At 40.1% G+C, this 27,302-nt stretch overlaps 1 protein-coding gene across 10 annotated transcripts; it reads right to left on the reverse strand.

Moving 5' to 3' along the window:
* Positions 1-281: 281 nt before the first annotated feature.
* atxn2 (ataxin 2) lies at positions 282-26,284 on the reverse strand. Of its 10 annotated transcripts, none has more exons than XM_028033609.1 (26): positions 25,810-26,284; positions 21,752-21,782; positions 21,538-21,597; positions 21,100-21,171; positions 19,820-19,970; positions 19,269-19,283; positions 14,877-15,001; positions 14,635-14,726; positions 13,708-13,896; positions 13,153-13,325; positions 11,237-11,485; positions 10,021-10,206; positions 9,727-9,906; positions 9,024-9,131; positions 8,852-8,922; positions 8,427-8,767; positions 7,887-7,950; positions 7,650-7,787; positions 6,736-6,753; positions 6,124-6,196; positions 4,892-5,085; positions 4,675-4,801; positions 3,015-3,206; positions 2,743-2,942; positions 1,896-2,073; positions 282-469 (listed from the first exon to the last, which is right to left on the reverse strand). In XM_028033609.1, exons 1-26 carry the CDS (start codon positions 25,917-25,919, stop codon positions 441-443), a joined length of 3,366 nt encoding a protein of 1,121 aa, XP_027889410.1. In that variant the 5' UTR covers positions 25,920-26,284; the 3' UTR covers positions 282-440. The 10 variants fall into 10 exon arrangements, with proteins under 10 accessions (XP_027889410.1, XP_027889411.1, XP_027889409.1 ...); XM_028033610.1 differs by having other exon boundaries at positions 2,743-2,945; positions 6,130-6,196; positions 25,810-26,283; XM_028033608.1 differs by having other exon boundaries at positions 2,743-2,945; positions 25,810-26,283.
* Positions 26,285-27,302: the final 1,018 nt, after the last annotated feature.

The following is a 27,302-nucleotide window of genomic DNA, read 5'->3' on the forward strand; positions in this document are numbered from 1 at the left end:
GTCTTGTAGTCTGGAAACAAATGCAGCACTTAGCAGCAGCAGCAGCAACAAACAGTAATATTAATACTGTCTAGAAGTTGGAAGATTTCTTTTCCATAACAAGGTGCAGACAGAATACCGGTTCCAGTTCCTAGCAACGCTCTCTCTAACTCCTTCAGTCGACCCCTCATACTACGCAGGATCAGGGTCCGAACAGGAGACGTCTTGTCCGTTAAACCTCTCGTTAAAACACTGCATCAACCTGTTAACATTCACTTATTGCCTAGTCTGACTGGGAGGGGGGGAGGAGAGAAACGCTGATGTGAAGCATGTCGGATGGAGGAAGAGGAGGGAGGGAGGAAGAGAATGAGGGAGGGAAATCTCTCGTTCTGCCTTGTTATGGAGGTTCTGGTTGAGAAGCATGAAGCAGAGCGGTCCCTCGGCTCGCCGGCGCCCTCTATCTACAGCTGCTGCTGATGATGAGGCTGCACTGCAGGGACGACACACAAAGATGGAGTCAGGGATGGAGACAGGGACAGAAACAATGACCCAATTAGGCCTGGTAGTACAATCCTCCACCTTTCAGAACCACAGCCGACTCATTACAGAGATTAGAAAAAGTATTTACACCCATGGGAATGTTTACAGTTAGTGATGAGCCAACATAAGGTAGAGGATACTATCAAGCTGAATGAAAGAATCTGATCATCAATTTTCAAGTCTTGAACAACTCATTCTCATATGGTCTGAACTTTGACTAGGCCATTCCAACACATGAAAACCATGCAGCAACAGTGTTCCGTGAGAGGCCTTTTGAGATTTGTTGTAGATTTGTTGTAAACAATTATGTTGGTAATCGAGTAATAAATCACTCTGACGATTGATTGAGTAAACATATAAAAAAAATTGTCCTGTACCATAGGAGCTACTGGAGCTCCTATGGTACTTAGGAGTTTTTAAAATAAATATGTAAAAGAGAAAATGTTGGTTAGAAAAAAAAAACGTAGTTTTTTTTTACAATCGACAATTTTAGTCTCACGTTTGAAGTACTGAAAAAAAAATTGGGGTGTACAAACATATAAGAAATGAAACATTTCACATTTTCAAGCTAAGTGTATTCTTGTTTATGTCTAAATAGTATTATTATATTAAACATGATTTTGATGACTCAGACAATGTCTTGTTTTTACTATATGCACATTATTCTATATATTTGTGTACAAGTGGATGTCCATATTTTTAATCTACTTTGCATAACTGAAAATAAAGCAAAAACTAACTAATTTCTAATCAATCATTCTTCACTTTTAGTCTTAAGTTTTGAAGTATAAAAATCATTTATTGAAATAGATATTTGTAATCTATTTTATTTTAAGTATCACAGTAAAAAGAAAAATGAAAAGAACATGTTTGTTTCACAATCAAGCTTACTTATTGGTCTATCATCCAGAATCCTAATAAATGTGAATACTTCAAGCCACCTAAGCTAAAAAGCAATTGTAGGATTTTACTATGCAACACAGAGCTGCACCACATGATTTATAACGGTTGTGGAAATTCATTAAAGCAGATCAGGTTGCTTTACTGGCCCGTCGTTCTTTCCACTTGAGCGTTTCTGATTATCTGAACTCTCTAACGAGTTCAGATAATCCTTAGAGATTATCTGAAACAAAAAATGTTTCTGAAACAAATCTGAAGGAGGAATCTGGAGGAACTCCAAGAGTTTAAAAAACAGGTTTCATTCGTCATCCTGGCAGCTTCATCACAACCATCCAGGCCACCATTTTGAGAAGATGCCAAAAAACGATGATAAAAACATCTGACATTAGTTAAAATCTGCGCAAACCTGCAGGAAGGCAGATGCTGCTGACATTGTAGAGGAAACATCAAGCCTGTTAGCAGGTTGATGAGTTTACCTTGTGCATGCGCCAAGTAGGAGAAATGTGTAGTAGAGGACACCGGGATGGGGTTCAGGGCCGCCTGGGGCATCGGTGGCTGGGGCCCCCCTGGAGGACCCTGTGTGGCCATCAGCATCATTGGAGCGTGGGTAGCGGCTGGATGGTGAGATGGCACAATACCGGACTGCATATGGGCCTGGGGTGAAGAGAGAGAGGGAGCGAGAGAGAGAGGACAATGAGGGGACTGACAGCTCAAGCTTCAGGACGGCAGCGATTAGAGCTGCTGCCTTCTGGAAGCAGAGAGGCGACCACAATCTATAGGAAATACATGATTGGTCGACGAAAAACAATTTAATTAACAGCTAACAGAAAGCAGAATGAAGCCACTATAGCTGCACAATGTCACCTGGGTTTTTATAACAGCCAGCTCAAAGCCTCGAGGGAACAAACACTCAGCTGAAAGAAAAAGAGAGCAAGAGAGAGGAAAAGAAATAAACAGAAAAAGAGAGAGCAAGAAAAGAAGAAGAGTGAGGAAGAGAAAGAGCAAAAGAAAGTAAAGGACAAAGAAAGAGGAGAAAAAATAGTGAGAAAAAAAGATAGCAAAAGAAAAAGAAAGACAGAGACAGAAAAGGAAGAAAGATGAGATACAGAAAAGAAGAAGAGGAAAAACGACAGGAAAAGTGAAGTGACAACTAAAGGAGGCAACCAGTTGATCCATGAGGGAGAAACACTTGTTAGTTTGTTAGAGAAACATAAAAAACATCCTTCATTAAGGTTTCCTGCAGTATCAGCACTAAATCCACCCAAAGCTTGAAAAGCTGCCGGTTTTGACCCGGTTTTGACCCGGGTCGCCCCTTCGACCCACCTGTTGCATGTGGGCCATGTGGTTGGGGTTGTAGCCATGCTGCACCTGAGGGTGGATGTAGACGGTCTGCTGGGCGGAGGGGAACGACGCCTGGGGGGACTGAGGGTTGGGCGTCATGGAGGGGGGCGTCTGGGCCAAGGCTGAGTAGATCTGCTGCTGGGGCGGCGCGTTGGACAGATGCAGGGCCTGCGCTGCTGCCGCTGCTGAGAAACACATCAGCGGTGTGAACACAGTGTAAACCGACTCAGCCGCTCATTAGGAAAGACGATCACCTGCTGCTGCCTGCTGGTGCTGAGGATGCTGGACCGGGCTGGCTGCAGGGTGGCTCGGCGGGCCCCCGTGCTGTGGAGGGCCGCCCTGCTGGGGTTGGCCTGTAGGGGTGGCAGAGGGCTGCGGGTGCTGCGGGTGAGGGTGCAGGGTGGCACTGGGGTGAGGGTACTGCTGAGGCATTGGCCCTGGAGACACTGAGGCAGCAAGAGAACAGAATCAAAACTTCCTGTTGCCTCTCAGTGCAGCAAAACAGAACATTAATTATTTTATTTTTATTATTTCCTTTATTTAACCAGGTAAAACCCCATTGAGATCTACAGTAGATTTTAGTTCCAAGAGGGACATGGGCAGAAATCTGCAACACACAACGGCCTGATTGCACAAAAGTAAAACAATTAAAACATATACAGAAGTTTAAGACAAATTATACAACAATTTAAAAGCAATGACCGGCTTAACACGAGGGAATGGTATTAAGACAAGTTTCAAAACCACTAAAGTTTTCCATCATACCGGTGTTGCAGAATAAGAGTTTTTAATGTCTGGTTAGAAATAAAGTGCAGGTCAAATCCCAACATTCCCATGCTGCTGCAGCATCACGACTTCTGCATATCTACTAGCTATGAAAATTCAAGAAAGTCCCCTAAACTCCCCACCTCCCTTCTATCTGGGAATACATCAGCCACCGTAAGAATACAGAAGACAACATGGAGGAAGAATGTTACCCGACATGCAATTCGAGCTTATGGACGGCGGCAGCCAGAGGAGACGACACGTCACTAAATTTAAGGTGAAGTCTATGAAATTAAAATGCTGCCATTAGTATCTAGAATTAGAGAAACTAGTATCAGCATGAGGCTAGTCACAATTTGTCTGCATGAGTGTTTTGGATTTGGATAGTGTATTTGATTAATTTCAAGTGAAAGGTGGAAATACCGAGTGTCTCCACCTGCGTCTGTGAGGAGCTCTTCAGCTGAACGTGCTTTTCATATAAACTTGTACGTACTTGTGAATCCTGACGTTTTTCTGCATGCAAACAATGTATATATATTTAGTCTTCTTTTTGTCAACACCGACTCAGAATCTGAAACCCAATAGAAACTCCCAATGTAATATAGTAGGTCAATAAAAAGAGGCCTGTCGTCGCAGAGAACAACCTGATTAAAGCAGTGGAAACACAGTTGTCCTATTAGTATAGCCTGTGATCTAAAAACAACTTCCAATAACAATTAAAGTTGACAGTCTATAGATTATGGAGAGGTTAAGGTTAAATTCACGTTAATCATAATTGTTCTGTTAGAGCAGAAACGGGTCAAAATTCTGTCATATCTCATGTTGATTCAAATTCTTCAAAGAGTTATTGTAGATAATAATGGCTGTTGGCAGGAAAGATTTCCTGTAGCGGTCTGTGTTACATTGAATTTGAGGAAGCTTCTGACTGAAGACGCCCATAATTTAGGTCATGTCAAAAGGTGAAGATCAGCCCAAAAATATCACCAGTGCATTCACATCAAAGCATGATAAAGAAAATGCAAAACTACATATTTTAGATTTGTAATCATAACACTGTGACATTTTTACCCCAGGTATAGGTCATAATTTTGTTTCAGCCCATACCTACTTACCAGTGAGCTCATATCAAGACTGACAGCTGCTACTCACCATACATGGTGTGTGTCTGCTCTGGGTACTGCGTAGTAGAAGAAGAGACAAGGCTGGGCTGGCCGTGCGTAGGAGGGCCCATCATCCTGCCGGTGCTCTGCATGACTGGACTGAACACGTGCTGTGCCTGAAGGATGAGTGTTAGCGGTGATGAATGACCCGGTTCTGACCCTGAAAAGACCCTCCTCTAAAAGCTGCTTGGTGTGCGAGTCTGCACCTGTGACTGGTAGTGTGTCATCTGCTGAACGAGCGGCTGGCTGGTGAACTGCTGCGGGCTGCAGGTGAAGTACTGCGCTGAGTACGCGGGGTTCGGTGCTACGATAGGCGGTCCTGCTGCGGTTGCTGGGTGCATCATGGTGGGCGTTCCGGGTGGGTGGTGCTGGTCAGACCTCTGCTGGGGCATGTTGGGTACTAACAATTCATGTTGGTAGATTATAGGGAGACAAAGATTATTGACCTATAAATCAAGTCAAGTTAAAAAAAATAAAATAAATGTTTTTATTGATCATAGTTTAGTAGAGTCATAGTGTCATCAGCATAGTGTCGACCAGTCTTGTTTAGTTCGTTTTAATAAAACTCTAGTTCGTTTGGGGAGGCATGAACGTGCAATCAAACTGACACACAGAACAAAAAGTGAATTCTGGTCAGCCTAAAAGCCTTCAGTCTCGGTTCGGTTGAAGTGAACTCTGGTGCGGTTCGAATGAATATGTGAATGCCAAGCAGACTGGAGTTACAAAGGCAGCAAGCAGACTACAGCGCAGGGCATTCTGGGTAAATACAGCCAAAACAAACATGCAAATCTAAAGCTAGAGAGAGAAATTTCTTGTGGTCTTTTGACAAAGACAAAAGAGAAATCCTACAACCACTAAAATCTGACACCACTCCATTTTTGTTTACATTTTGTGAAGAAGAAAGTTGCGCTCATGTCTTCTTTTTGCGTCGTTTCCCTCATTAGTTTTGGTGAAGGAGGTGAACAGATTTTTCAATTAGTTTGACACAGTGCAGTGTGAACGCAAACCGCACCAGATGAAAATATAACAAATGTTGAAATTTTGGTCCCCGAGTCCACCGGACTACCAGGCGTGAAAACATCCTAATTTCCTATTGTAGGATTTTACTGTTAATGCTTTGAGAATTATGAGGAAACATTTTAGAAATACCCGATAAAAAATAACCTTAATCAATTACTAAGGTCCGGTATAAACAAAAATATACTAATAACTGAAGTAAAAATGTCAGAAGTTGCTCAACCGTTTCAATGTATTAGGAAAAAAAATCTGTTATTTAAAAAGCAGAAAATGCTCATTTTATAATGTTTAGATAATGTTGGCTGGAGACACAAATTAATGGAGCAAACAGACTGACACTTGCATTATACAATGAATTTGTAAGAGCAGGAAGTGGTTAAAAAATAAAGGGAACAGCAAAGAAAGCAGGGATTATTCTCACCTTTACCTGGTCTGTAAGGTTTCGACTGGCTCACTGCCATGTGAGGCATTTGGACCTGGTACACAGCTGGAGACTGGAAGGAGGGAGGCGATTGGAGAAGGAAAAAAAAAGTTTATACTTAATGTTGTTTAGCAAATGTAAAATAGAAAGTTAATCTAAATAAATTATTTTTTGAATTAAAATGTAAAGGTTTTGTAAAACCCATTTTCCTGTTTGGAAATATCCCCTCAACATTTAAAAATGCATCTCTCTTACCTTGGGTTGCATGCATTTTCTATTATAAAACTGTGTCAGTTATGCTAGCCTATACGCTATTATTTCTAAACAATATACACCATGCATTCCTGTCGTAAGGTGCAGAGCCGCAAAAAAAGAAGCTTGAGAACCTTCTTGTTTTGGGTTTGTTAACAGAATAAACCAACAGAAACAGGATAATGTTAAAGGTCCATCTGGGATGGCGGCTCAAAGGAATTGCAATAAGAAGTTGGCAAACCAACATCTGATGGCATAATTCAACAAGCAAGCAAAACTATTTAAGTACAGATTGGCCTTAAATAAAATAAACAAAAACAAGGGTTGAAAAAAGTAGAAATCTTAGAAAAATTCACAAACCTTCCATATTATGCTTTTCTAATGGAGCGAGAGAGAGAGGAGAAGGAGGAAGAGGAGGGGGAGAGAAGGGAAAAAGAACCACTCTTTAGTTGTTATTGTTTGCACTCGTCTGATGTTGGATCACCAAGTTTTTCTTAAAGCAACACAGGATAGATGACATTACATATAACAAACACTAAAAAGTGTTTTAAGAACCCCTACACTTATTTTACTGTATTTGTACAAATAAATTACAAAATTGCAAAAAATTCTTTTTTTTACACGTTTCTGACCTTTTTTGTACCTGAAGTTAACATCAAAACTTATCTGTGTGTGTCAGAGATGATTCACAGGTGCACAAACTTCAAAGGGGAGTTTGTTTTTTTAAAATTTATGTTAAATCTGTAAATCCTCTTATTAATCTGTGATTTATTTCTACAATTTGCCCCTCCGGTCAGCTTGTACTTAAATACTCCCATTTTACTCCTCCCAGCTTCAGAACAATGAACTAAAACGGTGGCAAACTAACAAATTTTCTAGTAGAATTAAGGTTCAAGACAAGCTGCAATAAAAATGCTAAAATCTCACATATGATTAAATTCTGTTCCACAAAATCAATTTAAAAATGTGCACAATGCTGTGTTACCATTTACTGTGGTTTTGATCTCCATTTGAATTAGTTCATTTCTATAAAATATGACAGATTTTGAAAAATGATCTTCTGCTGGTAGATATTATTTACTGAAGTCATATAATCTCATTTTATTACAGCAGGATGTGAGTAAAACAAAGGAAGTAACTGAGTTGTTAGTTGTCAGAGTAGATATGGCTAAAGAGCAAAATGACCTGCACCTGTTGACAACTCTTAAGGTAACTTTTATTTATTGTTAATGAAAGCAGATCCAACAGTTCTAGCATGCAGGCGTGCATCTCACCTGAACGCCGGGGCTGACTGGCGTCAGCGGATACATCTGAGGGAAGCAGCCGTAGACCGCCGGCGGCTGCTGAACCACGATGGAGGGGCTGGGCTGACCCTGAGGCCGAGGAGGCGTCGGGGTGTTGGCTGGCTTAGGCTGAAGAAAAAGAAAAGATGAAGAACAGAAGAATGAAATCAGTTTGTGATGCTTTTTCTGGACTCGCTGGGTGACTTTGCTACATCCAGACATACTGACCTGTGTATTAAACCTGGGTTTGAATTCGTTAGCATTTGGGTTCAGGGTTGATTTTCTTACTTGACTGCAGAAAACACAAACAAATTGTTGAAGGATAGGTCAGGTCAAAAATGTTTGTTTTCTTCTGCACAGCAAAAATACATGAAACTTAATGGAAACATCTTGTCTGCTGAACAGTTTTCAGTTTAATTGACAGCAGTAGGGTGTTCAGTGTTAGAAATGATAAAAAATGAAACAATTAAATTGATTAATATTTGGATAGCAAAAAGTGCTTAATAGGAGATTTTTTTTAAAGAATTTGAACCAGGTGAAGCTAAAACTACACCACTTCAGAGGTTCTGGATAAAAGATATTTACAGACTATGAAGGTTTTTCATCTTAAGTGCAAAATGTATGTAGTTTTGTACATTTCTGATTTAATTTCTGATTTGAATGTCCTTTTTGAGTCTGTAACAATTAATCGATTACTAAATCAGTTGATGATCGTTTCAATAATCGATTCATCACAATTAATTCAGTTAATTTATCCGGTCCACTCACTCTTGTACCGCCTCCTTCTTCTCCTCCTTCTCTTCATGTTTGGGTCCACTCAGAGTGGACATGGCGGTCGTCTGAAATCCTTGTGATGTCACATCCTGCCCTCCTCTCTTCTGCTCTAAGGAAGATGGAGACGGCGCTGCAGGGCTGCCAGGTTTACTGGCAGATGACGCAGGCGCGGCTCCGGAGCCGCCAGCAGTCAGCCCTGCAGCGCCGTCCTCTGCGCCATCTCGGCCCGCTGCGGCGGCCTTGTCCAGGGAAAGATCTTTAGGCTTGTCTGATGAGTCTCTGACTGGCTTGGTCATCTGGTCAAAGGCAGGGTCTGGACTGGAACTGGACTGCAACTGAAACAGGTGCAATAGATTTTCATTATGCAATCTGGTTAAGCGACCAGTTGAGTTTTTGTTGAGTTTAACAAGGATACTTACTCTAAAATCTACACTAAATTTCTTTAAATTATCTATTTGTTTTCGGTGGTCGGGGGCCATAGAAGGAGGCCCTGCAGAGAAATGGAGTCAGGTTATGTCAATCATCAGAAAATACATTTCTTTCAATGTATAAAAACATCTATGAAACACATGCCTGATAACAATAAAGTACCTTTACAGACTGGTCTTGAGATGCTAGGGGAGTTATCCAAAGACTTAATGTTCTCATTATTTGCTGAGGGAGATGACTGTCTCGTCTCCTGGACACGACATTCTTTACCTATAAAGATTAAAAAACACAGGGGAGAAAGTTTGTCCAAATATTTACACTTGTTGAACTTTTCTCACACTAAAAAATAATAATCTGAAAAGTGTGGTGTGCATCTGTTATCAACCCTTTACTCCAACAGCCTGAGCCAGATTTTAAAACGGGCCTACACGAGCAGTGGCCAGGTACCCAAAGTTAGGAGGCGGCTCTTTATTTATTTATTTTTTTGCCGAATGCATGTTTTACAAAAACTGCACCTCATTTTGAACTCATAGGCTCATTTCAGCTGTGGTTTTTTAATATTGTTGGATTTGCATTAATTTAAAACAAAAATGTTTTTTTGTCCAACATACATTTTAAACTAACCAATTCAGACCTATCTACTAATGTTCTGTAATTAAATAGTTAAAAATTGCGCGCACACCAAACCTGGCTCCAGCCCAGGGGCCCTAATCCTTCTAAACCCGGCCCTGCCAACAAACCCTATATGAACTCATTTTAAAGCAAATGAGAAGTTGGTCAAAGTTGCTGGTTGCTTCCAGCTGTAATTATGCTCTCAACTTTGAATTAAATGTTTCAAACTTTGTCTTTAAACATTTAATCTCACCATCCCCTGATGGAGAGGCAACCATGTTGGGGGCGGGGCTAGCAGCAGTAGGAGAGGAAGCTGACGTCACCGTCGTAACAGTTTCTATAGGAGCCATTCCTGTCTGGGGTGAGGAGAGTGAGGAAGAGCCGGGGGAGGCGCGGCCCACATTGTTCTGTCGCGGGGATCGAGGTCTGTGAGCTGAGGACAGAAAAAAAACAAAATACATAAAATTACTCCAAGCATAAGGATAACGCAACAACCTTAGAATCAGGATGTCCAAACAATCTCTACAAGTAAAGAAAAACACTCTACCTCCACTGACCACTGAAGACCAGGTTCCTCCAGAGGAGTTACTCCTGGCTGGAGGCGTTGCCGAAACGTCTCCAGGTGGATTGTGGGAACCCAAGTCCACTGCGGTGGAGACCGAGCTGATCCGCGACGGCGGCACTCTGTGAGCACGAGGCGTTCGCTGGGATTTAGGAGACATCCTCGGAGGACCTGTGAACAAAGGTCCCGAAAAACGTCAAACAGGCGTTAAATACAAACTCATCTGTGTCAATGTGAACCCAGATGTAAACATCACATCAAACAACAAGGACATGCGTGTTAGTAAAGAACAAAGTTTCATGTGACAAAAACACCACATCAAGCCTTTCAAAGCCCAAATAAGTGAAGTGGGAGATGAGAAAATAAATCAGTGGAAAGGAGCAGAGGAAGGAAGAAAGAAGAACTTCATTTAATTCAATGGAAACCAAACATATCTTGGATAAGAAGATGTGAACAAAGCTGTGCAGATGTATGGATATCAATAAAATACAATCAAGTTTGCCATTGTAACACAACCAGTTCAGTGGGTCTGAATACTTTAGAGCAGCACCGTTCTCTCAGAGCAGGTGTTTTTCAGCATCATAAGTTGTTTTTGTTTTTTCCAGCATTACCAAGCAAATTAAAGAGTTTCATCTTGCCAAGTGAACCAGAAAAACTCAACACTGAATCACCGAAAAAAGAAAAACTAGAGCGAAGAGGACCTGAAAAGTGCCACAGTCAGAGCTCAGATTGCTAAAATGACAGAGGACTTGCTTGGTTTTGGACAGATACTGCGGAGCCATATTTAAGCTAATAACTTTGAAACAGACATACTCAGGTTATTGTGAAAACTTGGTGCCTCACTCACATGTTCTCTTTATGAGGTTAAAACAATAGAGACGCAGAAAAAAACAGCACACACACACACACACAGACCTTGATGCACCCACATGCCGAGGTGAAATTGCCTCACACACTGATAAGGAGTCACAACCAAATTCTTGCCATTAAAATGGCCGTTTAAGGTCAGACCCCAAATCAGAAGAAGCAATTTCCAGATGTTTCTATTCCACAAAACACCTGGGCAAATTTATCCATGGAAGAATTTTTTTTTGTTAATGTTTTTACAACTTTTACAATTCAAATTCAATTCAACGCCAAGGTCGGCCCCTCAATCTCCATCTCATGCCTTTGCCCAGGTGGGCTCAACCTATGGGGATACCTTCTGAGGACATGCGTTTGGGCAGAGTGGAGGCTGGTGACGTGGGGCCATGTTGAGAAAAGGAGGATGGAGAGGAGGGATAGGAGGGGTGAGATGAATGAGAAGGAGGTCTGGAAGGCCGAGAGGGGGGCCTGGAGGGTGGCCTGGTGGGCGTGGTTGCCCGGGGAGGCAAGTAGGAGGGGCCAGACTGGTAACGAGAGGGGGGACGAGAAGAGGGAGACGGACAGGGTGAGGGCCAATGGGATGAACCTAAAAAAGGCAAGGACAAATGATCAAGGATAACAAAGAGTAGGAGAAAACACAAATGTGCAGCAGCAACAGGAAGGAGAGGAGTTAATAAACATAGCAGCAAAACAGGAAGTTTGATTTAAACAGGAGCAAATAATAAAAAGCAGAAAATAATTTTTAACTGAGAGAACAAATAAAATATGCCAGACATTCAGTTCACAAGATGAAAGGGGAAATTTTCACTCTTTCTACACAAACAAAAACATGCAAAAATTTAATCTGAAAAAACTAAATTAAATCTTGGTCAGGTCAATGTGACATTTCATCATGTGCTAGTAAAAGAGGAGTCCGTTATTGGCTTAAAGTCCTGGCAGCATTTCAAAAAGCACTCAGAGTTTTTTCTCTAATTTTTTCCTCGACTCATCAGAGGGCAAAACTACTTAATATCAGATAATCACCGTTAGACCTGCAAACTATCATAAGAGTTTATCATCACAGTAACTTTCAATGTTATAAAAGGTTCATTTTTATTATTAAAGTGCAAAGCATCTAATGCATTTAGAGGAGAGTAACTTAGATCCCAAATATCCCATCATCATGTTGGAGCATCAAGAGGACAATGTGGACTAATTACAACTGGAGTACATTCGTTGTGAATTATTAATGTCCAGGTGGAGCTCAGAGGTGGCTCATCTTTATGATGGAAATGTTCTATGAAAAAGGCTAATCACCCCAGAAAACAACCCTGGTTCCTGAAAAGTTTCCTCCAGTGGAAACTAGCAAAAAATACTGTTTCTATTTCTTTGCTCTATATATATGATTTAAATTGGACACCAGCCTATTTGGTTTTGAGTATTTGTAGATTTCTCTGTGGAAAGCAACTCCAAATTGTTTGCTGAAAACTCAGCTATCCTGTCTTTTTATGTATCTATATATACTGTACAAAAAAATAAAGGGAACACTTTAAGTGTGAAACACCTGTTTAAGTGTTCCCTTTATTTTTTTGAGCAGTGTATATACAGTACAGACCAAAAGTTTGGACACACCTTTTAATTCAATGAGTTTCCTTTATTTTCATGACTATTGACATTGTAGATTCACACTGAAGGCATCAAAACTATGAATAACACATGTGGAAATATGCACTAAACAAAAAAGTGTAAAACAACTGAAAATACCCCTTATATTCTAGTTTCTTCAAAGTAGCAACCTTTTGCTGTGATTACTGCTGTGCACACACTCTGCATTTTCTCAATGAGCTTCAAGAGGTCGTCACCTGAAATGGTTTTCACTTCATAGGTGTGCCCTGTCAGGTTAATAAGTGGGATTTCTTGCCTTATAAATAGTCATGAAAATAAAGAAAACCCATTGAATTAGAAGGTGTGTCCAAACTTTTGGTGCAGCTAGGGAACTTAAAATACACATTGCTATTTGACACGCTATTGGCAAAGCAGCCAATCCAGGAGGGAAATTTATTTTACTTGCTGCTGATTGGCTGTACTCCCAAAAGTGGAGTTCATTTGAACTCATTTCTAATGTAATAGGTTCATTTTAGAGCTGTAATCCTGCTGCCTTGGCTCCTACTGCTACATCAGAATTAAGTCGGAACGAGGTTGCTTGATTACTTAAAATCAAGTAACTCTGTACTCAAGTACTCTGAGTAATCTGTCACTGATTTGTTAACATACCTCCGTTCACCACCCTCTGGTCCGGGCCAGTGTTGGGACTGTAGTCATGAGGTCCTGGTCGAGAAGCTGAGGCTCCTGCTGAGCTCTGACCCAGTCGAGGTGAATTCTGCCGTCCTGCACCCCATGACATTGCTTCCCTGTTCCTCTGACCCGGAGGAATGTACTTGTTCTCTCTAAATAGACACACAAACACAAAATGAGGATCAGTTCCACACTATAATAATCTTGGAATTTTCTGTCTCCTAAAAGTCAAGTTTATTTGTGTAACACATTTCAGCAACTAGGCAGTTCATACAGTAATCAGTTATGAAACAGCAACAAACATTACATTTTGTTAAGCTCCATCATTAAAATATACATCAAATATATTGATGAATATTTGTTAACATACCTCCGTATGAACAACACATTCTGTGTTGTTCACCGTGTTTCCTTAGTGAACAACACAGAACGTCACCCGAGTTTGGTGCAAACTAATAGCTGCTAACTGCAGTTAACAGAAGACAGCAAAAGTATCCAGCCTTTAAGTTCTTGATGTGTGTAACCTCATTTCACCTGCTGAGCGTGGGAGTCTCCCTCTCCCCTCGCACCACAGCCGTGTATTTCTCCTCCTCTGTGCGCTCGTCGTTTTCAAGGGCCACCCGAGCTTTATATGTGGCGCTGGCCTCTATCTCCTCTGCCAGCTGGGCGGCACGAGCTTCCCTCTTCAGAAACTCCTCTGAGTCGTCACGCTCCAAGGGGACACTGCAGAACGACGTCCCGAAGGACAAAGATGAACTAAACAAGGTGGGACTTTAAATTTTTGTTTTTTGTCTAATCACAAAAATGATAAACTGAGCACGAGTCTCCTTAGGTAATGGGTCAAAACTTCAAAATAAACATATGACCAGCAGATCTATTACATAAAGATTGGTTTAAACAAGTGGTATTATGTATTTTCCAGGCACATAGTGCTATTTTCAGTTGTTATGAAAATGCTGTACATATCAAACATAATGTAAAAGAAATTTTGCTTCTCAGTTTGACGCCTGTCTCTTTAAGAATCTCCTATTCTTTCTGAAACACCGTCTACAGCACATGAACACAAAAATGTTCATCCATGATGCCGTTTTACAACTGAGAAGTAGTTTGCATAATAAACTTAGCAAACACGCAGTTAAACAAGGTGTTTGCCAATTGCTGCTGCTGCTAGTCTGGAGGAGCTGAGTGGGGGAAGCGCGGGGAAGGAGTGCTTTGTGAGGCAGAAGCTCAGCTCGAGCTTTGTAGAAATAGGCAGCGCTTTGTGAGCGCAAGCGTATAACCACCACAAAATGGCTGCCAAAATTACTAAATCAACACTCCATGTATGTTTTTGATGAGGAAATTACATTTTAACATGATATAAAGCTGAAAAAAGTCAATTTTATATAAATATTGATAATGCTAAGATATTTTAATATAAATAACACAGACAGTAAAAAAGAAAAACAGAATGATGCTTACGTATATGTGGACAGGCTGCTGTCATATGTAGACAACACTCCGTACTTCTCCTCATTGTACTTGAACATGTCGTTTGGGTCCCATCCGTTTGACTGATTGTAGAGACAAAGTAGGAAAGCGAGGCAAATTCGTCATCAAAGCTTTTTAACAAAGGACAAGCATTTTCACTCCTGTGAGAACGCTACCCCAATTATGACAAGCTGATATCAACGTGTCTGATGCGTTTGCGTGATTGATCTCACCACATCCGTGTCCAGGGACTCGAGGCTGTCAGAGTTGTGAGTGTCTCCTCCGTCCCACGGCTCCAGATCTTTCTCCTTATGTTCACCATTAATTCGACCGCTCACTGCTGCATCTGTGAAGTTGTCTACATTAAAAAAACAGATCACATAATAACGCATGTGGAATATCACACACACACAAAAATAGCTCTGAAATACAAGTTGGATTTGCAGTTCATCTCAGTGTGATTATGTCATAATGTTGAACACCTAAATTAGTCTACTACAGAAAATCAATAGCTCTGGTGAATAACATGAGTGGTTTATCTAGTTTTCCTCATTGTTCTCAGCAGCCCTAAAGAGTGCAAAGTTCATGATAGTGTACAATCACATGGCTGCATTCATGTTGTATAAGTAGGAAAGAGCTCATGTCTTTAGCGCCTCAGTCATAATCCCTCACAGCAACAACACAAATGGGGGCATAGGGGTAAAAATAAATTAGAATATCATCAAAATGTTTATTACAGTAATTAAATTCAAAAAGTGAACCTGACAGGGAATATCCGTGTTTGTCAAAGAGAGATGAGCACCTAAAAGCTAGCTGAGCTTCACAAACCCCATGCCGATAGCCTCCATGACATGCAACACTGATTCATTCATTCATGCAAAAGGAGCCCCAACCAAGTGTTGAGTTCACATACAGTTCAGTACATGCAGACTCTTTTTAGTAAGCCCAGATTTCCTTATTAAAAACAATTACTAGTTATATTCTACATTTAAAACATGAGATAGATCCCTGTGTGGAACGAATCTACATAAAATACTGCTTTAACTTTTCAAACTGAAATACCGAAACTAAATACATTTCAGTATATTCTAATTTATTCATAATCACACATATAATTTATTTTAAAAGAATCTGAGCAATGTCTTGAGCTGAGTCTGCAAAAATGCAGCACAACCAACCCAACAGTGTGTCTTACCTCTCTGTGTAGGCCATTATTATAGCAAAACATTAGCTTAATAACATAAATGAAAATTCAATTAACTCAGTACATCAGCACTGCTTGACCTTATTATTACAGTCCACTAACATTCAAGACAAGCAAGCTCAAAGACAAAATATGTTTGAAAGGAAAGGAAAGCTAGTCTTATGTTAGCCCAAGTCTGGCCCTATATTCTCATTCTCCAATCAGAGACAAATAAATTGTGCACATAAAGCACATTGATCACCTGAACTCCCATAACTTAAGCTTTGATCCCTCAACTCAATATTATTTGAAAACAATCCAAAAACTTCTGATGAATGCAAAATTAGAGGCAAATATTGTACACACAATGGGCTAACAGGCTTGGGCTATACTACAGTATGCATTGCTCATATAATTGTATTGTGCATCAAATATACAATACCTTGTAAAAGGATTCATGCCTCTTGAACGTTTACATTTTTTCATGTTAAAGCCACAAACTTAAATTTATTTTATTGGGTGTTTTTCTGACAGAACAAAATTAAGTGGTGAATCATTATGAAGAGGAATGAAAATGACTCATGGGCTTAAAAGTTGGTCACAAGCCACATCAGAGACACAGCAAACAGGATGGAGAAAGTTCATCCTGTTTGCATCCTGCACATGCAGTACAGACATGTCTGTACCCGGAACATACTTTATAGTGAAACATGGCAGTGAAAGCATCATGCTGTGGGGATGCTTTTCTTCAGCAGCAACAAGAAAGCTGGTCAGAGTTGATGGGAATAAGGATGGAGTGAAATATCCATGGAGAAAATCTTAATAAATGCCACTTTCCAGAGATTCCTGATTGTAAAACATCGTGAAAACCATTTTCCTTTCACTTTCCAGCAGTGTGTTACTTTTGTTGGCCTATCACATAAAATCTAAATAAAATTCACTGTGAAAATGTGAAAACAGTCATGAGGTGTGAATACTTTCTTTAAAGTAATGATCATAATTTGCAAATGGAGAATGTGAAGAGTGTCGAGAAACATGCAGATAATTTAGACCAGGGGTGGGCAACTCCAGGCCTCGAGGTCCGGTCTCCTGCAACTTTTAGATGCATCTTTACTTCAACACACCCGAGTCAAATAATGAGGTCATTAGCAGGACTCTGGAGAACTTGACTGCACTTAGGAGGTGATTCAGCTGTTGGATTCAAGTGTGTTGGACCAGAGACACATCTAAGAGTTGCAGGACACCGGCCCTCGAGGACCAGGATTGCCCACCACTGATTTAGACTGTAGTTAATTATATGATCTTCAGGTTGAAGACAAATCACACATTCAGGCAAGGCTGCATATCTTCAAATAAAAAAATAATCAGAAACAAAATAAAGAACTGAACATAGGTTGGAAATATGTTGCTTTCAATGCAATCACACTGTGTGTTTTCAACCTACGCTCTGCACTGTCAGCTTAAAATAAAGTGCTGCAGAAGGGTGCCAGCTTTAGCAATAACATTCACAACATACAAGTCCTTCTCAAAATATTAGCATATTGTGATAAAGTTCATTATTTTCCATAATGTACTGATAAAAATTGAACATTCATATATTTTAGATTCATTGCACACTAACTGAAATATTTCGGGTCTTTTATTGTCTTAATACGGATGATTTTGGCATACAGCTCATGAAAACCCAAAATTCCTATCTCACAAAATTAGCATATTTCATCCGACCAATAAAAGAAAAGTGTTTTTAATACAAAAAAAGTCAACCTTCAAATAATTATGTACAGTTATGCACTCAATACTTGGTCGGGAATCCTTTTGCAGAAATGACTGCTTGAATGCGGCGTGGCATGGAGGCAATCAGTCTGTGGCACTGCTGAGGTGTTATGAAGGCCCAGGATGCTTCGATAGCGGCCTTTAGCTCATCCAGAGTGTTGGGTCTTGCATCTCTCAACTTTCTCTTCACAATATCCCACAGATTCTCTATGGGGTTCAGGTCAGGAGAGTTGGCAGGCCAATTGAGCACAGTGATACCATGGTCAGTAAACCATTTACCAGTGGTTTTGACACTGTGAGCAGGTGCCAGGTCATGCTGAAAAATGAAATCTTCATCTCCATAAAGCTAAAGCATGAAGTGCTCCAAAATCTCCTGATAGCTAGCTGCATTGACCCTGCCCTTGATAAAACACAGTGGACCAACACCAGCAGCTGACATGGCACCCCAGACCATCACTGACTGTGGGTACTTGACACTGGACTTCTGGCATTTCCTTCTCTCCAGTCTTCCTCCAGACTCTGGCACCTTGATTTCCGAATGACATGCAAAATTTGCTTTCATCCGAAAAAGTACTTTGGACCACTGAGCAACATTCCAGTGCTGCTTCTCTGTAGCCCAGGTCAGGTGCCTCTGCAGCTGTTTCTGGTTCAAAAGTGGCTTGACCTGGGGAATGCGGCACCTGTAGTCCATTTCCTGCACACGCCTGTGCACGGTGGCTCTGGATGTTTCTACTCCAGACTCAGTCCACTGCTTCCGCAGGTCCCCCAAGGTCTGGAATCGGTCCTTCTCCACAATCTTCCTCAGTGTTCGTTCACCTCTTCTCGTTGTGCAGCGTTTTCTGCCACACCTTTTCCTTCCCACAGACTTCCCACTGAGGTGCCTTGATACAGCACTCTGGGAACAGCCTATTCGTTCAGAAATATCTTTCTGTGTCATACCCTCTTGCTTGAGGGTGTCAATGATGGCCTTCTGGACAGCAGTCAGGTCGGCAGTCTTACCCATGATTGGGGTTTTGAGTGATGAACCAGGCTGGGAGTTTTAAAGGCCTCAGGAATCTTTTGCAGGTGTTTAGAGTTAATTCGTTGTTTCAGATGATTAGGTTCATAGCTCGTTTAGAGACCCTTTTCATGATACGCTAATTTTGTGAGATAGGAATTTTGGGTTTTCATGAGCTGTATGCCAAAATCATCCGTATTAAGACAATAAAAGACCTGAAATATTTCAGTTAGTGTGCAATGAATCTAAAATATCTGAATGTTCAATTTTTATCATTACATTATGGAAAATAATGAACTTTATCACAATATGCTAATATTTTGAGAAGGACCTGTACATGCCACTAAATTTTAAAGCAAAATTATTTATTTACTTTAAATATTTTCACTATTTACAGCATCCCACACACATTCTCCCTCTCACCAGTAAACCTAAATACAAGCGTGTGGCTAATGAGACACTTGAAGAGGCCCTTTTTCCACTAAAAGCAACACCCAAACTAAAGGCAACACAAGTTGTTAAAAAATGACATGCATCATATTCCTGATCAGCAGAAACTAGTAATAGTATGTACCCAAACCGTGCAGAACTATGCTCCCATATTCTGATCCAAGTGTGTATATTCATGTAAAAATAAAAAAAAATTCTGAGAAAATTAAAGTTCTTTATTACCTGTGTCAGAAGAGACTAGACCATTGGAAAGAAGAGACACACAAATGAGAGAGTCAGAGGATGGACGGACAGACAGAATGAAGAACGAAAATACTAACAGTTTCCTGACCAACATGCAAAGATCTTCATCAAAACTTTTAATCAAAATGTTCTTTTCCTTCTCCTTTTTGTTTGTACCTGACAACAGTATTTACCCTAAAACATAATGTTCATTGGCTTTTTTATTAAAGACATTTAATGAATTTATTGTTAAACATCAAGAAGCAGACTCGTTCAACCTTAAGTGTCCTTTCTGCACTTGAACCACCTTCAGAAAAATCAATAGATCAAATCGGTTTGCCACGGCCGGCCAGAAACATAAGATGTAACTCATGTCAAAGTCACTTCAGGGCCGTGAAGATAGAAAACAATCAACCCACTGCACATGTGCAATGATGGCCAATTACATGTTTTTTGAGCATTTGGCAAATACAATATCATTAGCTCTCCTAATTGTCTGCTGCTTGATTAATAATGGGCGTGAATTCAATCAACACAAAAGCCTTTGGTACCTTTTCTGGCGAAATTCGGGTCCACGTCTTTGAATGTCACCACTACAACATCGGAAGCCTTAAAAATTATGCTCTCTACTATATCTTCTTTCCTGGGGCCAAAACTCGGCTCTGGGCTCTTTCTGTGAGCTGCATCCAACACCAGGTCGCACTGCAGGAGACAGGCAGGTTAATACAAATCATAAATAAAGTTAAAGGCAATAACACCAACCGAAAAGGGAAAAAAAAGAAGAAAAAGTGAGGTGCATTTCTTTATATTAGAATAATACAGAAATGTACTGATTTTGGTAATTCAATTCTGCATTCAAGCTGCTGATTTATGTCTTTTAATCAACTATTCTGGCTTACAGCTAATAAAAAAAACATTTTCAGAAATATTACACAACATGAATACAATAAAGTCTCAAGACTAAAACTTACACCCATGTTCTGTACAATACTGCATTAAGCTCTGGGTGCTTTAATCACAGCAGTCACCTCTTCTGGATACACCTGAATGCCACAGATGTAGAAAAATGTCCTGATACGTCTGTGTGCGGTGGCTCTTCTGAATCTCCCCAAAACTCCTTTCACTTTGCAATCCCTTACCCGCTGTTAATTGTGAACAATTTTTCTAAGACATTTTGTCCTTCCACTTAATCCTTGCACACAGCTGTCTTGTATAGCAGTGACCTGTTGTGGCATTTTCTCCTTGTGGAGAGCGTTAGTGACTGACTTCTGGACAGCTCCTGGTAGCATATTTCATAACATTTCCACTATCGTATTTCTGTACTGAAAATCATTTTCTCTTTATTTTACATTTTATAAGGTGGGAGATATTGGAAACATAAATACAGGACCTTCAGTTACGTGTGCAGTCTTGCAAATGGTGTGAAACAAATTTATAAAGTTGATTATATATTCAATACTTCCCCACAGACTGATTTATCCCTTTAAAGAAAGCATGAGGAGTCGGATTCCTCTCTGTTCTTAAACACAAGATGGAAACCACCTCAGGGGGTGAGGCTGATTTTGAGCGCTGGCAAGATGGTGTCCTGCCTAAGCTTAAGACATTTTTCCAGCTACAGAGACAGTGACTGAATCAGTTATTATAAAAAAAGGAATATAGATGGATATAAATGCAGCGGCCTCATTGTTCTAGACCATCTGGAGTCCAATTCCTGAACTACAGACCTTTGCTGCCCCTTCGTCTCTCTCTGCCCATTTCCTATCTAGATACCATCAGATGCCACTATTAACACAGCATCTTTAGAAAGATATTAGACATCAGCTTTCCTTACCTCAGGACCGTATGTCTTGAATACTCCTTCATATACAGCTCCATTTTTTACTTTCAGCTCACACTTGGTCCCCTGTGAACAGATGAGCCAGTCAGTGGTCACCATATGAAAGACTTACTCACTCAGAGAGCCGATGTGAGCGTACTCTTTGAAATAACAAGTTCAACAAGCCCATCTGCTGGAAGCCAAATGATTGATCTGCCTTCCTTATGGTACAAGCTGTTCTAAGTGTTGTTTACTGCAGTGTAGACATTCTCAACTAACAGCATGTGTTAAAAAAAAGAGCAGTTTTGCTGACACTAGTCATTTACAGTAAGAATGAGCCCTATAGATTTTCATTTGTACCTTTGCTGCTTCTGTTCAGGCATCCACTAATAATCAAGACAAGAATTATAAAGATAGCCTTTAAATTTGACAGAGACAAGAAGTAAAACTTACTACCACTGAAGTCAAGACATGGACCATCCTCATATTTGCATATACACCATTGAAAATAACCTAAAGAACAGAAACATTGTGAATAGAAATCACCTTCTGGACATCTGTTTCTGACCAAAACGCAATCATTGGAAAAACAACATCTGATGATAAACATTTATAAAGCGCAAGTGTCTTAGAGTAAACTTGTGACAGATATAGCGCACCAACTTACTGCTGCAGGGCCTTTGCCACTGTGTCTTCCCCTGAAAGACAAAAATATGACATCAGATCCCCCTCAATTAACAGCAACGTTCTTCCAATCACGCAGTTGTCTGGATTGAGCTACAAAATAATACAAATGAAGAAAAAACAGCACTGTATAGGTCGACTGTGGATGAAAACAAAATGGTGTTAGAAAAGGTGAAAAAGATTCATTCATCTAAAGCAATCCACTCAGTTTGATCTAAACCCAATCCAGAGCCCATCAGGGCTTTGGTGTGCCAGGCTCTTCAATCACAGCACTGTCCTCAACTCTCACCTTAAGCCGCGATCATGAAGATCTTTATCAGAGGTGCACATAGAGGACACAGCAAGTCCAAAACATTTTTTATTTCCAAGCAGAGTTCTAATGGTTGCTGTGGCAAATCATGGCAGTCATTTGTAAGTGCAATGATCCACAAACTGTTATTGCAACAACAATAGCAGTTCAATATTTCATGCAGCTGTTCACAATAGGCAAGAGCAAAGATATCTTTGATTTTCCAGTTAATTAAATAGAATTTAAGCAAAAATGGTGAAAGCTGGTGGTTTATATCAATGGTCCTCAATTTCTTTCCCCTCTGTTAGCAAATACCATGTCAGGAAATGAAGGTTTTCCCAGTACCAGCTTTCTGACAATTGTCTGTGTTGTGTCAAACAAAACAACGTTCAAAATCTTAAAGAATATGGTTTAATTGTGCATTTTATTTTTCCTCAAAAATTTAAGTTTCTAACTTTCAGGTTGGAAACATTAACAGGACAATCCTCATGAAGTCACAGGTCCAAGTAGGAAAGTCAGAGGTTTCTAACCTGATGTTAAATTCCAATATGGCTGCCTTGCATGAAAATTAGTGAAAGCTGAAGCAAAAATATAAATATATATTTGCTTTTCTGACAATTTGTATCTGCTCAAATCTTTCACAACCTCTTTTAGTGGACATGTTGGGGCCATGCTGGCCCCATACTGTCATCTTTTAAGAATATCTCCCACCATTTTCATGCAGATGATATTCAGCTGTATGTTTATTTTTTCCAAATGAAGTTCCAAAAATGTATATTTTAATAAAATGCTTCGATTCAATTAAAAGCTTAGTAGCTGGCGGTTTTCTTCAATGAAAGAAAGCAAAAACTGAAGTAATGGTTTTTGCACCAGAACAAAAAAAGAAATTACTTCAGAACAATCTGATCCTTGGATCTCTTGATTATGCAGCTAAATATTCTGTAAGAAATCTCAGAATAACCTCAGATCCTACACTTGAAAATCATGTCAGCTCTCTGGTTCGATCCTGTTGCTACCATTTAAGAAACATTGCCGAACTTACTTCTACTACCTCTTGTCCTGTGATGGAAATCTTAACTCATGCTTTTGAGTCATCTCGTTTGGATTACTGCAATATACTTTACACATGTCTAACTAAAACCTCCTTTTACTGGTTGCAGTTTGCATAAAATGCTCCTTCTAGGCTCCAGACTAAGTCTTCAAAATTTTGTCATGTGTCTCCTGCTAATCCAACTTCATTGACTCCAAGTTTATTATCAACTTATTATCAATAAATTATCAATTTAAACTTCCTGAGATAGTGCATTAAAATTTGAGATAATTGAAAGGCAACAGTGGCATCGCTGAACACACAACATTTGAAAACCTTTGAAAACTCTGCACAGAACCGATCTACAACTCTGAGCTATGACATCACTTTACCACCATAAGGGCCCTGAGGTCCTGCAACCAAGACTTAGTGATTGTATCACATAAAAAACTGAAATCTAAAGGAGACAGAGAAATTCTTTTCTGCAACTCCAAGACTCTGGAACGCCCTTCCTCTGCGATCAGCAGACTCAGTGGTTTCCTTTAAAAGGCCAGCAAAACGTTAAATGTTTTTAATCTGCTTTTATTCAAATTTGTCTTGTGTATTTTTCATCCTCTGTTAGCTGAAGAACATTGTGATTTTCATCTTGAAAAGTATTGTATAAATAAAGTTTTACATTCTACGTTTTGACAGCATAGGAAAGCATAAATTGCAGAGAAATAAAGTCATTACCTTGAGCTGATAATAATATTAATCCTGGTCACTGAGCATGTTAATTATCAGATCTCACAGGTTTTCAAACAATTAACTGCAGAATATTTAAGATGGTTTAGATGTTATTCTCACACAAGAATCCAATGCAGAACATCATAATTAGCCACTAGCATTTGGTCCTGGTTCACTTTCATTCATTTTAGTTTGCATTACATTCCTATTCCCACTGCAGTTCTTTTCTTTTGTTTCTGGTTATGTGGAAATCAATGAGGTTAGACACCTCATCATTTTAATTATTATTACCATTAGGTACTCTTGCTGAATTGCTTGTTAGCACAAATAGTTAATCAGCCAAACAAATGACAGCAACTAATTGTCTTTAGGGGTCTAGCTGGAGTGCAGACAATCTGCTGGAGTTCAAATAGAACATCGGAATGGGAAGAATGAGAAAACTAATGAATTTCTAAATGCAGTGGCCGGTTGAGCTGGTGTGAGTGTTTCTACTGAGATTTTCACACACAAACATTGCTCCGAATTACAGAGAGCAGCAAGAAAAAGAGAACATATCCCACAAGTGATAGTTGTATGAAATGGGCAGGGAGGTTTGAGATGATCGAAAGGCAACAGTGGCATCGCTGCATGTCAAACCTTAAAGCAGCAACATAAGACCCACAACGAATGTTTCCCCTGTCAGTCAAGGACAAAAAACTGGAGCTACGATTCAGACAGGCTAATCAAAACTGTACTGTAATGGACTTGAAAAATACTGCCTTGCCTGATTCATTCAGATGTCAGTGTCCAGATTTACTGCAAACACCATGAAAACATATTATGATCCTTTCTGAAAAACAATTCCAACACCTTGTTGTATCTTTTCATTTAAAAAAAGGGTTCCACATAATATGAGCAAGGTGTGCCTAATAAAATGGCATGTGTATGTGGATCAAACTGAATTTATCTGGTGAGAAAAATGGGACTTTCTTCTTCTAAAATGCACATTTTGGTGGTCACATTTGGTTTGTTGTACATAACAAAAAAAATACACATACCCCTGTATAGTAGTAGTAATGGTGGTGATTCGCCACATGATTTTGAATAAAAGATGGGTTAGGTTAGGTATGAATGCATCTCACCCTGGCTCAACCCTGCGTTACAGTGAACCAAGCCTGCGCCATAAATGGGTAGTGGCCCCAGTGACCGGTGAAAACAAACGCCCACAGAAATTAAAACGACAAAAACAAAAATATCAACATCCATGTGTTGTGTGTAAGCTTCGTCACAGGACAACACGTGGACAGAAAGTCATGCTTCAAGGACACTAATTTCCCACGAAAAGCAACGTCAAGGTTGACAGCCGGTCAGCATAATGACCACCCGCTCCTCCCTCCTCCCCCAGCACATGCTTTATGTCATTTATGTGTCAATCCCGTTGCAGTGATGTTGCGGTAACGTAGCAGTCAGCTGAATTGGGATAAACGCAGCTGGTTGTGGAAGCTGGCCTCTGCTCGGGCAGCCGCTACAACACCGCAAGTGTGCGGAATTACAAACACTGGGCTAATTAACTCCAACCAAATCGGCACCAGGCTCATATAGTGAACTGATATTAGCAACTTCGAACACCGTCATTACTAAAAGGAAGAGAGAAAAAGAAAAAAAAAAAGAAAAAACGAATATAAAAAAATCGTGGTTAATATTTTTATCCCTTCGGCTGTTTAATTGAATAATAAATGACAAAGGCATGTTATTTAACAAGCACCGGTGAAATGTTGCCCTTAAGTTGCAACATTACTGGACCGTGCAGGCAGGCAGGCAGGCAGGCCTCGCTAGCGAAGCTGCATAACGTCTCACGGCCCGCATAACACGCGTACTAATTTTGGACCACTTAACGGGAGTGTCATCTCTTCAAACTACTACTGCTAGACGTATTTGTGTCCACAACACGAAATGCCGACCACAGCACATCTGTTCACTGCGTTTTTTACTTGGCTAAGTTTAGGAACTCACAGACCTGCCCAGATTCTGTCTTCCCCCGCCGCTTCCTCCAGCACCGGAGGCGGCCGCACCAGCTGCGTTGCCCCCGCCGGGCTTGCCTCGATTTCCACCGGCCTTCATTGACATGGTGATCCCATAAAAGACGGTGTCTTTAAAAGCGATCGGTTGTAGAGCAGAAACTTCTTGACAACGAGGCGGCGTGTGGTTGTGTGACAGCTCGCTAACGTGCGACTAGCAGGCTAGCTGGTTAACAGCTGCTAGCCCAATTAGCAATCTCTACAAATCTTATTAAAACTGAGGGGGGGAAACTATTTTTTTTTAAAAAACAACACGCTTCAGTGGATCTTTCAAAATAACAGGAGCGTCACACCGCTTGTCAATTTGATATGAAATCCTAACAAAAAAAATCGATTATCTCAAATTAGAGTTTACAGCTAGCTCGGGTCCTTTCCGTTGCTAACAGCAAAAAGACCAAAACAGTCTGAAAGGGGACAAAAACCAGCGGAGGGATATATGGAAGGTGCAACGGCTCATAATATTTAACTCAATATTCATCCACTTTCACGGCATTCATTTTTGCTAGAAAGACGCAATTATCATATTTAATTTAGATTTTCAATATACATGTATAAATACTAACGTATTTCAAAGATTACACAGACACCTTGGCGCTACTTTCAGGAAGTCCGTGAGTGTTAAATGGCTCAGTAGCTGCATCCACGTGAGCCGGCGAACGCACAAAACACAAATGTACAAACAGTATGTACGAGCTGTCAGCGTCTCCTGTTGGTACATGAGCACTACAGGATAATTACTCAGTATGCTCATTAAGATACTGAAACATTCATTTAGAATACACATTTTGAAGCCTGACCAATGAAGAAGTGACTCTAAAGCGCCCATTTAATGACTGCCGTAGACATATATTGTTTTTTTTTTACATAACAAATATGCATAAACCATTAAACTGAAATTCTTTTTGGTTTTTGAAAAAAAAATTTTTTTGCCATTTCTTGCACAAACGGCAGAGAATAAAAAACTAAAGTTAAAGACAGAAATCTAATTGCACTGAGAAAAATGCATTTTCAGTGCTGCAGGAAGAACTCAGCTTGCTCTGTTTGACTCAGAATGACCTTGATCTCTCCCTTTCACTGAGTCAGAAAATGGTAAATGTATAGAGTACACAACCAATCCTAATTTTTCTGCCATTTGTATGAGCTGGAGTTATATGCAAAATGAAATATAAAATTCCCAGGGACAAAGTAGAAAAGCTCATCATTTCAATCAGATTTAAGTTAAGACCTTAACTGGACTAGTCTAAAACCTTTTCTCCTTTATTTTTAACATTTGCAGGTTTACTCTGGATCATTGTAGTGCTGCTTAACCCAAGTGCATTTGGTCACAAACTGATGAGCAGATATTCTCCTTAAGGATTTCTTCGAGAGAATACATAATTTGTGATTCCGTCACTTATGGCAAGTTATCCAGGTCCTAAAGAAACAAAACATA

Source organism: Xiphophorus couchianus, chromosome 12 (genome assembly GCF_001444195.1).
Source record: "Xiphophorus couchianus chromosome 12, X_couchianus-1.0, whole genome shotgun sequence".
Classification (NCBI taxonomy): Eukaryota; Metazoa; Chordata; class Actinopteri; order Cyprinodontiformes; family Poeciliidae; genus Xiphophorus; species Xiphophorus couchianus.